The sequence below is a fragment of the Pseudophryne corroboree genome, chromosome 9 (assembly GCF_028390025.1).
Source record: "Pseudophryne corroboree isolate aPseCor3 chromosome 9, aPseCor3.hap2, whole genome shotgun sequence".
Taxonomy (NCBI): domain Eukaryota; kingdom Metazoa; phylum Chordata; class Amphibia; order Anura; family Myobatrachidae; genus Pseudophryne; species Pseudophryne corroboree.
This window is the reverse complement of record NC_086452.1, coordinates 348,082,942-348,101,363: the sequence shown is the minus strand read 5'-3', so window position 1 is coordinate 348,101,363 and position 18,422 is coordinate 348,082,942. Positions and strand designations below refer to the sequence as shown.

The following is an 18,422-nucleotide window of genomic DNA, read 5'->3' as shown; positions in this document are numbered from 1 at the left end:
ATAGATAGATTAGATAGAGAGAGATTGTGCAGAGTCGCAGACAGAGTTAGTTTACCACAGTCAGTGACCAGTGCAGCAGCTAGTTAACTTTTATTTAATATAATATATCCGTTCACTTCTCTCTGCTATATCCGTTCTCTGCCTGAAAAAAAAAACGATACACAGCACAGTCAGTCACACAGTGTGACTCAGTCTGTGTGCACTCAGCTCAGCCCAGTGTGCTGCACAGTCATCAATGTATAAATTAAAAGCTTATAATTAATTGTGGGGGAGACTGGGGAGCACTGCAGGTTGTTAGCAGGAGCCAGGAGTACAATTATATTAATTAACAGTGCACACTTTTGCTGCAGGAGTGGTGACCAGTGCCTGACCACCAGTATAGTATTGTTGTATACTACTAATATCTCTTTAAATATCAACCAGTCTATATTAGCAGCAGACACAGTACAGTGCGGTAGTTCACGGCTGTGGCTACCTCTGTGTCGGCACACGGCAGGCAGTCCGTCCGACCAGAATTGTATTATTTATTATTATATACCTACCACCTAACCGTGGTTTTTTTTTCATTCTTTATACCGTCATAGTGTCATCCTAATTGTTACGAGTATACTACTATCTCTTTATCAACCAGTGTACAGTGCGGTAGTTCACGGCTGTGGCTACCTCTGTGTCGGCACACGGCAGGCAGTCCGTCCGACCAGAATTGTATTATTTATTATTATATACCTACCACCTAACCGTGGTTTTTTTTTCATTCTTTATACCGTCATAGTGTCATCCTAATTGTTACGAGTATACTACTATCTCTTTATCAACCAGTGTACAGTGCGGTAGTTCACGGCTGTGGCTACCTCTGTGTCGGCACACGGCAGGCAGTCCGTCCGACCAGAATTGTATTATTTATTATTATATACCTACCACCTAACCGTGGTTTTTTTTTCATTCTTTATACCGTCATAGTGTCATCCTAATTGTTACGAGTATACTACTATCTCTTTATCAACCAGTGTACAGTGCGGTAGTTCACGGCTGTGGCTACCTCTGTGTCGGCACACGGCAGGCAGTCCGTCCGACCAGAATTGTATTATTTATTATTATATACCTACCACCTAACCGTGGTTTTTTTTTCATTCTTTATACCGTCATAGTGTCATCCTAATTGTTACGAGTATACTACTATCTCTTTATCAACCAGTGTACAGTGCGGTAGTTCACGGCTGTGGCTACCTCTGTGTCGGCACACGGCAGGCAGTCCGTCCGACCAGAATTGTATTATTTATTATTATATACCTACCACCTAACCGTGGTTTTTTTTTCATTCTTTATACCGTCATAGTGTCATCCTAATTGTTACGAGTATACTACTATCTCTTTATCAACCAGTGTACAGTGCGGTAGTTCACGGCTGTGGCTACCTCTGTGTCGGCAGTCGGCAGGCAGTCCGTCCATCCATAATTGTATTATTATTATAATATATACCACCTAACCGTGGTTTTTTTTTCATTCTTTATACCGTCGTCATAGTGTCATACTAGTTGTTACGAGTATACTACTATCTCTTTATCAACCAGTGTACAGTGCGGTAGTTCACGGCTGTGGCTACCTCTGTGTCGGCAGTCGGCAGGCAGTCCGTCCATCCATAATTGTATTATTATTATAATATATACCACCTAACCGTGGTTTTTTTTTCATTCTTTATACCGTCGTCATAGTGTCATACTAGTTGTTACGAGTATACTACTATCTCTTTATCAACCAGTGTACAGTGCGGTAGTTCACGGCTGTGGCTACCTCTGTGTCGGCAGTCGGCAGGCAGTCCGTCCATCCATAATTGTATTATTATTATAATATATACCACCTAACCGTGTTTTTTTTTTCATTCTTTATACCGTCGTCATAGTGTCATACTAGTTGTTACGAGTATACTACTATCTCTTTATCAACCAGTGTACAGTGCGGTAGTTCACGGCTGTGGCTACCTCTGTGTCGGCAGTCGGCAGGCAGTCCGTCCATCCATAATTGTATTATTATTATAATATATACCACCTAACCGTGGTTTTTTTTTCATTCTTTATACCGTCGTCATAGTGTCATACTAGTTGTTACGAGTATACTACTATCTCTTTATCAACCAGTGTACAGTGCGGTAGTTCACGGCTGTGGCTACCTCTGTGTCGGCAGTCGGCAGGCAGTCCGTCCATCCATAATTGTATTATTATTATAATATATACCACCTAACCGTGGTTTTTTTTTCATTCTTTATACCGTCGTCATAGTGTCATACTAGTTGTTACGAGTATACTACTATCTCTTTATCAACCAGTGTACAGTGCGGTAGTTCACGGCTGTGGCTACCTCTGTGTCGGCAGTCGGCAGGCAGTCCGTCCATCCATAATTGTATTATTATTATAATATATACCACCTAACCGTGGTTTTTTTTTCATTCTTTATACCGTCGTCATAGTGTCATACTAGTTGTTACGAGTATACTACTATCTCTTTATCAACCAGTGTACAGTGCGGTAGTTCACGGCTGTGGCTACCTCTGTGTCGGCAGTCGGCAGGCAGTCCGTCCATCCATAATTGTATTATTATTATAATATATACCACCTAACCGTGGTTTTTTTATACCACCTAACCGTGGCAGTCCGTCCATAATTGTATACTAGTATCCAATCCATCCATCTCCATTGTTTACCTGAGGTGCCTTTTAGTTCTGCCTATAAAATATGGAGAACAAAAAAGTTGAGGTTCCAAAATTAGGGAAAGATCAAGATCCACTTCCACCTCGTGCTGAAGCTGCTGCCACTAGTCATGGCCGAGACGATGAAATGCCAGCAACGTCGTCTGCCAAGGCCGATGCCCAATGTCATAGTACAGAGCATGTCAAATCCAAAACACCAAATATCAGAAAAAAAAGGACTCCAAAACCTAAAATAAAATTGTCGGAGGAGAAGCGTAAACTTGCCAATATGCCATTTACCACACGGAGTGGCAAGGAACGGCTGAGGCCCTGGCCTATGTTCATGGCTAGTGGTTCAGCTTCACATGAGGATGGAAGCACTCAGCCTCTCGCTAGAAAACTGAAAAGACTCAAGCTGGCAAAAGCACCGCAAAGAACTGTGCGTTCTTTGAAATCCCAAATCCACAAGGAGAGTCCAATTGTGTCGTTTGCGATGCCTGACCTTCCCAACACTGGACGTGAAGAGCATGCGCCTTCCACTATTTGCATGCCCCCTGCAAGTGCTGGAAGGAGCACCCGCAGTCCAGTTCCTGATAGTCAGATTGAAGATGTCAGTGTTGAAGTACACCAGGATGAGGAGGATATGGGTGTTGCTGGCGCTGGGGAGGAAATTGACCAGGAGGATTCTGATGGTGAGGTGGTTTGTTTAAGTCAGGCACCCGGGGAGACACCTGTTGTCCGTGGGAGGAATATGGCCGTTGACATGCCAGGTGAAAATACCAAAAAAATCAGCTCTTCGGTGTGGAGGTATTTCACCAGAAATGCGGACAACAGGTGTCAAGCCGTGTGTTCCCTTTGTCAAGCTGTAATAAGTAGGGGTAAGGACGTTAACCACCTCGGAACATCCTCCCTTATACGTCACCTGCAGCGCATTCATAATAAGTCAGTGACAAGTTCAAAAACTTTGGGTGACAGCGGAAGCAGTCCACTGACCAGTAAATCCCTTCCTCTTGTAACCAAGCTCACGCAAACCACCCCACCAACTCCCTCAGTGTCAATTTCCTCCTTCCCCAGGAATGCCAATAGTCCTGCAGGCCATGTCACTGGCAAGTCTGACGAGTCCTCTCCTGCCTGGGATTCCTCCGATGCATCCTTGCGTGTAACGCCTACTGCTGCTGGCGCTGCTGTTGTTGCCGCTGGGAGTCGATGGTCATCCCAGAGGGGAAGTCGTAAGCCCACTTGTACTACTTCCAGTAAGCAATTGACTGTTCAACAGTCCTTTGCGAGGAAGATGAAATATCACAGCAGTCATCCTACTGCAAAGCGGATAACTGAGGCCTTGGCATCCTGGGTGGTGAGAAACGTGGTTCCGGTATCCATCATTACTGCAGAGCCAACTAGAGACTTGTTGGAGGTACTGTGTCCCCGGTACCAAATACCATCTAGGTTCCATTTCTCTAGGCAGGCGATACCGAAAATGTACACAGACCTCAGAAAAAGAGTCACCAGTGTCCTAAAAAATGCAGCTGTACCCAATGTCCACTTAACCACGGACATGTGGACAAGTGGAGCAGGGCAGGGTCAGGACTATATGACTGTGACAGCCCACTGGGTAGATGTATGGACTCCCGCCGCAAGAACAGCAGCGGCGGCACCAGTAGCAGCATCTCGCAAACGCCAACTCTTTCCTAGGCAGGCTACGCTTTGTATCACCGCTTTCCAGAATACGCACACAGCTGAAAACCTCTTACGGCAACTGAGGAAGATCATCGCGGAATGGCTTACCCCAATTGGACTCTCCTGTGGATTTGTGGCATCGGACAACGCCAGCAATATTGTGTGTGCATTAAATCTGGGCCAATTCCAGCACGTCCCATGTTTTGCACATACCTTGAATTTGGTGGTGCAGAATTTTTTAAAAAACGACAGGGGCGTGCAAGAGATGCTGTCGGTGGCCAGAAGAATTGCGGGACACTTTCGGCGTACAGGCACCACGTACAGAAAACTGGAGCACCACCAAAAACTACTGAACCTGCCCTGCCATCATCTGAAGCAAGAAGTGGTAACGAGGTGGAATTCAACCCTCTATATGCTTCAGAGGTTGGAGGAGCAGCAAAAGGCCATTCAAGCCTATACAATTGAGCACGATATAGTAGGTGGAATGCACCTGTCTCAAGTGCAGTGGAGAATGATTTCAACGTTGTGCAAGGTTCTGATGCCCTTTGAACTTGCCACACGTGAAGTCAGTTCAGACACTGCCAGCCTGAGTCAGGTCATTCCCCTCATCAGGCTTTTGCAGAAGAAGCTGGAGGCATTGAAGAAGGAGCTAACACGGAGCGATTCCGCTAGGCATGTGGGACTTGTGGATGCAGCCCTTAATTCGCTTAACAAGGATTCACGGGTGGTCAATCTGTTGAAATCAGAGCACTACATTTTGGCCACCGTGCTCGATCCTAGATTTAAAGCCTACCTTGGATCTCTCTTTCCGGCAGACACAGGTCTGCTGGGGTTGAAAGACCTGCTGGTGACAAAATTGTCAAGTCAAGCGGAACGCGACCTGTCAACATCTCCTCCTTCACATTCTCCCGCAACTGGGGGTGCGAGGAAAAGGCTCAGAATTCCGAGCCCACCCGCTGGCGGTGATGCAGGGCAGTCTGGAGCGACTGCTGATGCTGACATCTGGTCCGGACTGAAGGACCTGACAACGATTACGGACATGTCGTCTACTGTCACTGCATATGATTCTCTCAACATTGATAGAATGGTGGAGGATTATATGAGTGACCGCATCCAAGTAGGCACGTCACACAGTCCGTACTTATACTGGCAGGAAAAAGAGGCAATTTGGAGGCCCTTGCACAAACTGGCTTTATTCTACCTAAGTTGCCCTCCCACAAGTGTGTACTCCGAAAGAGTGTTTAGTGCCGCCGCTCACCTTGTCAGCAATCGGCGTACGAGGTTACATCCAGAAAATGTGGAGAAGATGATGTTCATTAAAATGAATTATAATCAATTCCTCCGCGGAGACATTGACCAGCAGCAATTGCCTCCACAAAGTACACAGGGAGCTGAGATGGTGGATTCCAGTGGGGACGAATTGATAATCTGTGAGGAGGGGGATGTACACGGTGATATATCGGAGGGTGAAGATGAGGTGGACATCTTGCCTCTGTAGAGCCAGTTTGTGCAAGGAGAGATTAATTGCTTCTTTTTTGGGGGGGGTCCAAACCAACCCGTCATATCAGTCACAGTCGTGTGGCAGACCCTGTCACTGAAATGATGGGTTGGTTAAAGTGTGCATGTCCTGTTTTGTTTATACAACATAAGGGTGGGTGGGAGGGCCCAAGGATAATTCCATCTTGCACCTCTTTTTTCTTTTCTTTTTCTTTGCATCATGTGCTGATTGGGGAGGGTTTTTTGGAAGGGACATCCTGCGTGACACTGCAGTGCCACTCCTAGATGGGCCCGGTGTTTGTGTCGGCCACTAGGGTCGCTAATCTTACTCACACAGCTACCTCATTGCGCCTCTTTTTTTCTTTGCGTCATGTGCTGTTTGGGGAGGGTTTTTTGGAAGGGACATCCTGCGTGACACTGCAGTGCCACTCCTAGATGTGCCCGGTGTTTGTGTCGGCCACTAGGGTCGCTAATCTTACTCACACAGTCAGCTACCTCATTGCGCCTCTTTTTTTCTTTGCGTCATGTGCTGTTTGGGGAGGGTTTTTTGGAAGGGCCATCCTGCGTGACACTGCAGTGCCACTCCTAGATGGGCCCGGTGTTTGTGTCGGCCACTAGGGTCGCTTATCTTACTCACACAGCGACCTCGGTGCAAATTTTAGGACTAAAAATAATATTGTGAGGTGTGATGTGTTCAGAATAGGCTGAAAATGAGTGTAAATTATGTTTTTTGAGGTTAATAATACTTTGGGATCAAAATTACCCCCAAATTCTATGATTTAAGCTGTTTTTTAGGGTTTTTTTAAAAAAACACCCGAATCCAAAACACACCCGAATCCGACAAAAAAAATTCGGTGAGGTTTTGCCAAAACGCGGTCGAACCCAAAACACGGCCGCGGAACCGAACCCAAAACCAAAACACAAAACCCGAAAAATTTCCGGCGCTCATCTCTACTGGAAACCCTAACCACCAGTGGCAATGAGTCTCTATAATCCTGAGATAAACAGATTAGCCATTCTCCTTCATTCCTACTCTAAACTCGCAGCAGGAAATAAAACTGATCCCCTTCAGCAAATGAGGCTGGTTCATGATCTGGGGTTACAAGTATACCGTTCCATCAAAGTATAAGAGGGGATCCAAATGCCTTAAGTAACATTTATGAACATTTAAGTGTTCTTCCATTCACTAAACTGTTATACAAAAATCATGGTTAGAATCTGCTGTAGATAATGCCTACTTCCCTACACAATTAACACTAGAAGCCTCTTCATAAATTACCCCCTCCGCTTCCATATGTCATATGACCCATGGTTCCAGGTTCCTCTTTCACTGTCCTCTGTGCCAAGACTTCCAACTTTCTTGGTTCTCATGGCCCATGCAATATTTCATACAGGGGTGTGGGATTGAAATGTGAGTTTTTTTTAATTAACCAATATGGCTTCCCAAGCCGCACTAGCTAGAATTTTCATATCTCAAGCTTGACTCTACCAGGTATTTTTTTTACAATTAACTAGCAGCCCTGTTAACTAAACCATGATTGTAATATTTAATACATCGGGGAAGCAGTGATAGAATTGTTTAGCTACAAATATTAAAATTGCATCAATCTTTGGCTTGTGTGTTTATAATGGAAATTAATACTTAATATCACTTTCAATATATTTGCCACGGTATTATATATTATTATATTCGCATGGTAGAGTTTACGAGATTGTCAGGTGTTATAATAGGTGGATTTCATGAAAAGGGAATCCTACCGCCACCAGGCCTTGCTGAAATCTCGCCATCATTCGTCATCAATGGTTATATCGGCTCTACTTTAGTACAAAGGTATAATTAGAAAATGAGGCTGCTAGAAAAATGTAAAAGAGAAATAAACAATCAGTTTTATAGTGAAATGCTATAAATGCTTCTTACAACCCTGTCAAAATTACTAGTGGTGCCTAATACAGATATATATTTTCACCATTGAGCCTATTTTTTATATCCTTTCTGTGGATCGGAAACTTTGTTGTCCAAGGACATAAGTTACATCTGGAATACAGCCTTAGGATCAACCGTTCAGTTTTAATTGACTACAAAACAGAGCGTCAGTTATTTCAAATGAGAATATCTTATTGTGAGCCGTCTTCTAATTAGGACCTAGCAATGTCGTTTAGCCAATTTTGTTTTAGAAAGAACTATCCTGGATAGTCTTAGTAAATCGCTTTAGGATAATTGGCACACCATCTGTGTATTTCCTTATCCTACTGTTGACTGTTATTTAAAAAGTGTAAATTCTAATTAGTCTGTTATTCAGTAGTACACAATTGTTTTAAAGAAGAGATCACCCATTGGCAAACGTTTTTCTTTTGTAACAATTTTTCTTTATTGAAGCATCAACTTATATTTGGGTTACATTTTCAATCCAAGAATTTATTTATTAGCTAATTCCTAAATATATTCGTGTTTTTACTAATTGTGTTCTAAATTATCCCTCTACTTTTCTGATATTTGTTATCCATCCAGATAGCTGCTATATTGTTTCCTTCTCATTGATCATCCTAAATACCAGCTTGCACAATCCAAGCGTTAAGGAAAAGCCTGATCTGCAACAGTTTATTTCTATACATAAAGGGATTCACCCAGGTGGGGATCTACCTACGGAGCTGCTGACTGTGAGTAAGCCCTGATGAAAGTGGTCTAATCTATCACATCACATTGATCTCTTGTGCATGAAAATTTACTGTAGACACTCTTAGCTTTGACTGGTGATGTTGTGCATTATATAATTGCTTGTGAAAATATGTATAGGTTGTGGAGTTTAAAAAAAATGCATAGACCTCCTAATGGCTGATGTGCGCCTCCATTCTAACAGTAAAACATCCTATACCCTTATAATGAGAGTAAAGACACAGAGACTTGAATTTGGCAGAAAATTGTTAGCTATTTATTGTAACCCTAACCACTAGCAAAACCTGTAAAAGAAAATATTAAATTAGCATATAATATGAACCGAATATGGTGGCAGAAAAAAGAACAGCTAAAAACCCACTGAAGATAACCTCAAATACATTAAAACTAAAACAATCCTAATCTACCACAAAAACCATACATAGGTATCCAACTCAGACCTCAACGCTGACTGCCCACCCTGATGGGTGATGACGCTGCCCCCTGTCGGGTGATCTAGCGGCCTTAAAAGTCAATGGAGGTGAGTGCACCTAAACCACACCAACACTGTAAAAACTGTGACTAACAAGCCAAACTAGAACCTGCCGTTCTTTTCCGCCAAACAAATAGCCAACGAGAATACCACTACTAACAACCTAAAGCCACAAAAAACTCTGTGCCTAATCAAACTAAAAATGGGGCGGGAGGGCGGGAATGCAAACTAAAAGAGACCCCTAATGCCCTATGCATCCCCTATATATACTGATCCCTCCCCTACCTATAATTGGCTGTAACCTGTCATGCCATTTTGGTCAACACCCATCACAGGAGGTTTAACTCTCTCCAGTCCCATGTCTGTCATTCTGTTCTGCTTGGATCCAAGAGATATCAGCTGCTTTCCTGGTTGGTTGGTTCCTACTTCACCATTAAAAAGAAGGGTGGTCGGGCTAAGGTGAGCCCTTCCCTTTAGGCATCACATGAATCTGGTGGAATATGTTCATTAGCTTATGGGTCTATCAGACTTTAATTATCAGTGCAGACAGATCCCAGCTTGTTCATATCCCATTTCTACAAGACGTATGCGATTCCACGTGCAAGTAGATTGGAATATATTTAAATACTTTATTTTTATTTTTTTTGCAATAGTAACATTCCGAGTTAAAGTCTTGTTAAATACCTGTTAATGCTGAAATATAGAAGTTGACATAATATAACATAAAAAGTAGTACTTTAGGAAAAAAGTACAGTATGTTTCAGTTCGCTTCCTGTTCAATCAAATATGGATACTCTCAATGTTTTGTTGGGTGGCAAACCTCTCAAAACCTGTACTTTTCTTTTTTGGCACATGTAACATACAGTATTAGGCCTGTTTATTTTGGGGAATGTCAGTCTTCTGTCATTTTATTTGTTTCCTGCATATATTTGGACCCTAATCAAGCTCTTGGGGGGCAGTTGCACATCCTAAGGTGAAAACATCACTATTTTGCTTATTAGAAAAAAAAAAAAGGAGGCTAATTATTGGAATTCCTGCCTAATATCAGTTGTCTATATCGACACCAATTAAAGCTCTGTTATCACTGTCAGTCATTTACAGAACCTTTAATGGTATTGTGTTCTTTACGGCAGGAGATGTTTGAAAGCCTGAAGAAAGAGCCATTTCAGCTTCCTGAAGAAGAAAATGCCTGGGAGCTCACACTCGCCTTCCAAAAGCCACAAAGAGAGGGCTGGCTTCTCAAAATGGGTGAGTCCATCTCTAATTCTATCCTTAAAAAAGTTAAAATGAATTTTTGGAGCGTTAAAGGACTCTGGGTGAATTTCAATGATTACCTTTCAAACTTTGTTAGCTGAATACACTCAGGTCTGTAATGAGAAATCCAGGTGCCCCATTTCCCACTTCTCCTCTTCATGTAACATGGTAACATAGTAATTGAGGTTGAAAAGAGGCAAAATGCCCATCGCGTTCAACCTGTATTTTGTATTAAGTTGAGTTGATTTTACTGTACCTGCTGAAGAATGTTTTATGACTACCTAACAACTACAAATCATGTTACACCCGGATTAACAACGTCAATATTTTAAATGTTGTAACCTTGGATATCCTTTATCAGAAATTCATCCAATCCCCTTTTAAATGCATTTACAGAGTCCACCATTACTACCTTCCCTGGCAAGGAATTCCAAATCCTTATTGCCCTAACAGCGAAGAACCCTTTCCTCCGTTGCGTACGGAAATTTCTCTCCTCCAGCCTCAGCAAGTGCCCATGTGTCCTAAACAGAGTTCTTTTAATAAATAATTCCTCTGATAACTATTTGTAGTGCCCCTTTACATATTTGAAGACATTAATAATGTCTCCTCATAGACGCCTCTTTTCCAGTGTATACATATTCAACCTAGTAAGCCTTTTCTCGTAATCTAGTCCCTCTAGCTCTTTAATCAATTTAGTAGCTCACCTTTGAACCTTTTCGAGTTCACCGATATCTTTTTTATACAGTGGTGCTCAAAACTGAACACAATATTCTAGGTGCAGACGTACCAATGATTTGTACAGCGGCAGGATTACATCCTCGTCCCTTGTCTCAATTCCCCGTTTTATGCACGCTAGCACCTTTCTTGCCTTCTTTACTGCACTTTGACATTGTATATGGTTATTAAGCTTATTTTCAATGAATACCCCCAAATCTTTTTCCAAAACTGTTACCCCTAGACTTTACCCATTTAATATGTAGGATGCAAGTTTGTTTTTAGTCCCGAAATGCATAACCTTGCATTTTTCAATATTGAACCTCATTCTCCATTTAGATGCCCAGATTTCAAGTTGAGATAAGTCATTCTGCAGAGACTCCACATCTATTTCTGAATTACCAGTTTAGTATTATCTGCAAAGATGGACACTGTGCTTTCCAGGCCTATTTCTAGGTCATTGATAAATATGTTGAACGGTAGTGGCACGAGTACGGAACCCTGTGGTATTCCGCTGACTACTGGTGTCCAGCTTGAGGACTTATTCGTTGACCACTACTCACTGTACCCTGTTGTCCAGCCAGTTACTTATCCATGTACAAACAGTTTTTCCTAAGCCAAGCTCTTTTAATTTGATGATTAGTCTCCTGCGAGGCACTGTATCGAAGGCTTTTACAAAATCTAAGTAGACCACATCCACTGCTTTTCCTTGGTCAAGATTGTCACTCACTTCCTCGTAGAAGTTAACTAAGTTAGTTTGACATGATCTGTCCCTCACAAACCAATGCTGGTTCTTGCTAATAATCTTAGTGGTCTGCAGATACTCCTGTATGCTATCCCTTAGAATTCCTTCCAATATTTTCCCCACTATAGATGTCAAACTAACCGGATGATTTTTGGATTCCTTTTTAAATAATGGCACTACCTCTGCTATAAGCCAATCCCTTGGTACCATGCCAGATCTAATTGAACTATTGAAAATCAAGTATAGGGGTCTTGCTAGTCTTGACTTAAGCTCCATAAGAACTATCGGAGAAGTCCGTCCGGGCCAGGTGATTTATTAATCTTTATTTTGTGTAATCTCTCCCTGACTACTTCTTCACTTAAACAAGTATCTAACCACGAATCCTTACTGTCACTATCGCTATGCACTACTCCCACCGTCAGTTCTTCTCTGGTGAACACTGATGAAAAAAATTTGTTCAGTATTTCTGCTTTTGATTCGTCATTATTTAACAATACTCCAAATTCATCTTTTATTGGACCTATGTGCTCCTTTTTTAACATTTTACTGTTTATGTTTAAAAAAAATAATAATTTAGGATTGGTTTTACTCTCTGTAGCAATTTGCATTTCGTTTTCAATTTTAGCTGCTCTTATTGCATTTTTTTATATTTTATTGCATTCCTTGTAGTACTGGAATGAATCCTCCTTTCTATTAGATTTAAATGCTTTGAAAGCACACTTCTTTTTATCTATTTCGGCCTTGACCTTCTTGTTAAGCCACATTGGTTTGAGTTTGGTACTCGTGTGCTTACTGCCCATGGGAATAAAATTGTCAATATTGTTATCTAGCAACCCTTTTAAAGCATCCCACATTTCCGAAGTGTTCTTACTATGGAACAAAACTTCCCACTCAATGTCGTTTAATGTACATCTCAGCATACTGAAGTTAGCCTTTTTTAAGTTAAATGTTTTTGTTGAACCCTTATAGCTATGATTCCTGAAACTGATGTCGAATGTTATCATATAGTGATCACTGTTACCCAAAGTCTCCCCAACTTTAGTATTTGATATGATGTCCACATCAGGGGTGTATCTAGGGGTCTGAGTGCCCCTGGCAAAGTAAGGAACTGGTGCCCCCCACCTCCCCCACCCAGGGACACAGAGGGGGGAGTTACAGATAGGCTGAGGTCAGGGACACTGAGGGAGAATTACAGGGAGGATGCGGGTAGTGACAATGAGGTGGAGGGCTTACAGGGAGGCTGAGGTCAGAGACACCAAGGGACAATTACAGGAAGGGTGTGGGCAGGGACACTGAAGGGGAATTACAGGAATGTGCGGGCAGGGACACTGAGGGGGAATTACGGGGAGGATACAGGCAGGGACACTGAAGGGGAATTACAGGAGGGTGTGGGCAGGGACACTGAGGGGGAATTATGGGGAGGATACAGGCAGGGACACTGAGGTGGAATTACAGGAGGGTGTGGGCAGGGACACTGAGCGGGGAATTACGGGGAGGATACAGACAGGGACACTGAGGTAGAATTACAGGAGGGTGTGGGCAGGGACACTGAGGAGGAATTACAAGGGGTTTGCGGGCAGAGACACTGAGATGGAATTATGGGGAGGGTGCAGGCAGGGACACTGAGGAGCAGTGCCGTAACTAGACATTTTAGTGCTGGGTGCAAGAAACAGGCTCAGCACCCCCCCCCCCATATTTAAAATAGGGCCGGTGCGCGCTGTAGGTGTGCGCCAATACTATAGGGGTGTGGCTTTATTTGGAAGGGGCGTGGCCGCAAAATAATACCGATTCATATTACGCTGCACAGTGGTCTCCATTAATTAAATGATGCCACTTACACACATTACGTCAGGTAGAGCCCCATTTTACACATTACTCCAGGTAGAGCCCCTATTACACATTACGGCAGGCAGAGCTCCTTTTTACACATTACGGCAGGCAGAGCTCCCTTTTACACATTACGGCAGGCAGAGCTCCCTTTTACACGTTACGGCAGGAAGAGCTCCCTTTACATGCTACGACATGCAGAGCTTCCTTTTACATGTTACATCAGGCAGAGCCCCCTTTTACACGTTACAGCAGGCAGAGCTCCCTTTTACACGTTACAGCAGGCAGAGCTCCCTTTTACACATTACGTGCCGGTTCTCTGTCCTCAGTGTTCTCGGCCCACACCTAGCTATGGTCCTGTACAAAAATCATGAGAACTCGGAGGTAGGCAATGTCTGCTCTTCATCTATGGTGGAACCACAAGTCCAAGCATGCTCTATCATGTAATGTCTGTCAGGGCATGATGGGACTTGAGGTTCCACAGCATCAGGACTCAGGTACTTCTCTACTCTCCCCTTTATAAGGGCCAGCATGAAGAGTCCCCACCACTTGCTGCTGTTCTGCACACCCAGTTGTAATTGTGTGGCTGCTGCATGATACTGATCTCATGGGACACTGTCAATCCGTTGCCTGGAGACCAGGCCGCTCACTGACAAGCACAGGCTGGGGCAGAAGGGCTGCTTAGGTGCAGTACAGGAGCTCGCTGGCCACTCACTGCCACTGTGTGTGGTTGTAGATCTAGAGATTTTCAGCCGGCATGTCCCCTAGGAGTACAGGTCTTCTACAGGAGTGCAGAAGATCGTCACTGTAACCTCCAGGCAGGAGGCGGAGGACATGACTGCCGGGTTGCTGTTGTATGCACTGCATTGTAACTCTGGCAGGGGCGGGTACGAGGTGAGGGTAGGATCCGGCACTACAGCAACCTGCAGCTCACTTTAACCTACGCTGGTGGCAGCGGCGGAGGGGATCGGGCAGTATTCCTGTGGCTCATTTTAACCTCTGGTGAAGGGGGGGGAGCAAGTGGTCTGGCTGTACTGTAAGCTCTGGTTTCCGAGGGTGGGGGCAGGGCTTTACTGCCCGCGGCTGCACTTTAACTACCGCAGGCTCACATTGCATTGCGGAACTATGGGTGTTACCAGCGTTACTGTGCGCACAGTGCATACGCGCTGTGTGCCAGGCACCGCTGACACACACACCTAGTTACGGCCCCGCTGAGGAGGAATTACGAGGAGGGTGCGGGCAGGGACACTGAGATGGAATTACGGGGAGGGTGCAGGCAGAGACACTGAGGAGGAATTATGAGGAGGGTGCAGGCAGGGACACTGAGATGGAATTACTGGGCGGTGCAGGCAGGGAGACTGAGGGGGAATCATGAGGAGTGTGCAGGCAGGGACACTGAGGGGGAATTACAGTTAGGGTGAGGGTAGGGACACTGAGAGGGAATTACGGTTAGGGTTCTAGTAGGGACACTGAGAGGGAATTACGGGGAGGGTGCAGGCAGGGATACTGAAGGGGAATTACAGGAGTGTATGGACAGGGTCACTGAGGGGGCAGTTACAGGGATGGTGCGGGCAGTGACACTAAAGGGTAATTACAAGGAGGGTGCGGACAGGGACACCGAGGGGATATATGCACACACACATACAGTTAAAAACCGCTCTCTAGGTGTGATTGCACTACATGTCCCAGCAAACCCAATTGACAAGGTGTGCTGGGACTTGTAGTCTCAACACAGCTGGACAGGCAGTCACTGGTCTAGATACCTCTCAATATAGAGCTCTTTGTAACCTGTGATCCAGACTGCCAGGATAGACCATGCAGTGCAGCTATGGTACCGCAGAAAATGTACAGGTATGCTCAGGCTGTACTGCTGACTGGTGCTGATTGTAGTGGCTGGTGTTTGGTAACAGACCGCGTGGGACCAATGAGAAGGGGAGCCCCTCGCCCCTCCCCATACCTGGAAGTGCCCCGCTCCCTGGCTATATTCACCATCTGTGACTGTAGTCACAGAGAGTGTCAGAGTGCAATACGCTTCTGAGAGTCCGGCAGTGGATGAGCACCGCTAAGGGATGTACTCAGTGACAAATACTATGTCATTCTACCCCCTGGCGTGGGTGGCACTGCCGGGTGGCGCCCCCCTCTTGGCCGGCGCCCCTGGCAAGTGCCATCCTGGCCAATAGGAAGATACACCCCTGGTCCACATTATTAGTAATTACTAGATCTAGAGTAGTTTTCCCCTAGTTGGATCCTCGACTAATTGAGACAAGTAGTGATCTTTTACCATATTTAAGAACCTGTCGCCCCTAGCTTTAACACATGAATCGCTACTCCAATTAATATCAGGATAGTTAAAATCCCCAATTACTAGGATGTCCCCCAATCCCGCAGTCCTTTCGATTTGCTGCAAGACTTGTTCTTCCTCATGTATGCTAATATCTGGCTGTTTGTAGCACGTGCCTATAACTAATTGTTTTGCATCAATACCCCCACTTGAGATTTCAACCCATAGTGACTCCACTTTATCACCAGTCCCCTCATAAATAACCTCCTTTAAGTATGGTTTAAGAGATGGTTTAACATAAAGACATACACCGCCTCCTCTTTTGCTTGCCCTGTCTCTCCTGAAAAGAGAACACCCCTCCAAGTTTGCAACCCTGTCGTGAGAGTCATCCCACCATGTTTCCGTAATACCTACAATATCATAATCAGCCTTTGATGCTAACAATTCCAATTCCCCCATTTTACCTGCTAGACGTCTTGCATTTGCAAGCATACATTTTAGTTTAGTGGTTCCCTTATACGCTTGTTTTTTTAAAGGTATCCTATCATGGTTTACTAGAGTATCCCTAGAGTTACTGTTACTGACTGCCCTTCTCACTCCCTTTCCACCCCCACCATACTTAATACTGCCCACCTTACTCTTCTCTTTGATCAACCCAGTGTTTCAGCCTAAATTCTCCGCCCTGACATAAGTATTTTCCCTTATGCTGCGTACATACTTTTCTATATGTTGTAATGATGACACATAAATGTTGTTAGTTAATGTTTTGGCAATAACTTTGTTAATACCCTTTTTAGAACCCATGCATATACCCTTGCCCTTGCCAGCTGCTCTTTCCCTCCTCCCTTCTCCGCCCCCATTTAGCTCACTACCACCATCTTTACTATTCTCGCTGCATGACCCATAGTTTCTAAGTAAACCCTTCCCCCAGGCTCCTAGTTTAAAAGCTCCTCCAACCTACTAACCATCCTTCCCCCCAGCACCGCAGCCCCCTCTTCATTCAGGTGCAATCCATCGCATGAAGCTGGATGAGTAGGTATTGGTGCCTCTCCCAGTTTCCCAGTCTGGAAGAGCAACATCCCTGCTCATGCAGGTAGAACAAAGTAGTAGAACAAAGGTGAGTGCAGCATGGGATTGATAGAACATCAATGACCACGTGGATGCGAAGAATGTAGACAAGAGATTTTCATCCTTTTACAACTCGCGGCACACTGAGCAAGATTTAAATATTGCCAAGGTACACTCAAATATAATGGTAATGCATGGTGCAGTTGCGTGTCCTAGGATGTCATGTCGCAGCTTCTCCATAGGTAACGTCTGAGCAACATCCGAGAAAGCCAGAAGAGCCCACACATTGCTCGGGCCCAAAATTATAACTGGCTCTGCAACCACTAAAGCCACCAGTATTAATCGTTCCAGGGCCTCAGTAGTGGCAAAACAGTGATGGGCCTGGCTGTGCTTCTATGGCGGCACGCCTGGAGACTGCTCAGGGCACACTAGTGTGCCACGGCTCAGTGGTTGAAAAACACTGATGTAGACTGTATTTTATATTGACTTCATCTTACTTTAGTTATCCTTTAGGAGAATTACTGTTCCTGGAAGTAAGGATGGGGGTGTAGAGGTACTAAAAGTCTCAAGCTAACACTTACATTTTTCTATCCCTTATAAAGAAACAGCAGCTCTTTAGTGCCTTTAGACTTCTATTTGTTTGTATTTCATAGTACAGTATTAATTATTTGATAAAGGAAAAATAATGCTTACACTGGTCATTAAGCATAGCTACGTGACTGTGGGACTTTAATTACTTTCATTGATTGGTCAGTGCTTTGTAATCACAGGCTGTATCAAGTGAGGGCTGTCATAAAGCTCAATGGCTGTTCCCACACATAAATTCAATGCAGATGTATTTATTTATTGTTTATTAACAGTTATTAATGTAGGACGTACATATTCTGCAGGGCTGTACAGAGAATATTTAGCCATTCACATCAGTATTGGTCCAGAAGATAAAACGAAATGGCAGAGCAACCACACACAGTAATTACGTCATTTTTCATGGGTTTAGTTCCCTTCTGGTAAATATTTGTGGATTTCAGCAATACATAATGTTTTACTTCCCATTTATTCGTAGAAATGTAATTGTCCCATTTCCAAACTTGCTTACTCTCAGCTTTCACTTCACCGCATGTGTCACATCCCTATATTACTATCTGTCTCACTTAGGCCCTCATTCCGACCCGATCGCACCCTGCACTTCCTCGCAGCGGTGCGATCTGGTCTGGAATGTGCATGCGTGGCGTGCACTTTGTGCATGCGCGTCACTGCCCAGCGACAACCGTCACCGGACAACGACGCTGATAGCGGAGAAAGCGGTCGCAGCGGGGACCGCAAGAAGATTGACTGCAGAAAGGCGTTCCGGGGCATCAAAGGACCGTTGGAGGCCGTTTTCGGGGAGGGGTAAGAAAAACGCAGGTGTGTCCAGACAAACGGAGGGCGGATGTCTGACGTCAAAGCCGAGCCCATCATCGCTGGATCCGTCGCACAGGGTAAGTATGTCCAGAGCTGGTCTTGATTTGTGAGAAACTTTTTTAGCATAGC

General features: G+C 44.3%; 1 protein-coding gene across 5 annotated transcripts in view; it reads left to right on the top strand.

Annotated features, from left to right (window-relative positions):
- CYTH4 (cytohesin 4) overlaps positions 1-18,422 on the top strand; it is a 310,041-nt gene that overhangs the window by 213,539 nt on the left and 78,080 nt on the right. For all 5 annotated transcript variants that reach the window (XM_063940648.1, XM_063940652.1, XM_063940650.1 and 2 more), the window contains 2 exons: positions 8,367-8,515; positions 10,137-10,251. In XM_063940648.1, the coding sequence (XP_063796718.1) occupies positions 8,367-8,515; positions 10,137-10,251 (264 nt within the window). The remainder of the gene's footprint in view (positions 1-8,366; positions 8,516-10,136; positions 10,252-18,422) is intronic.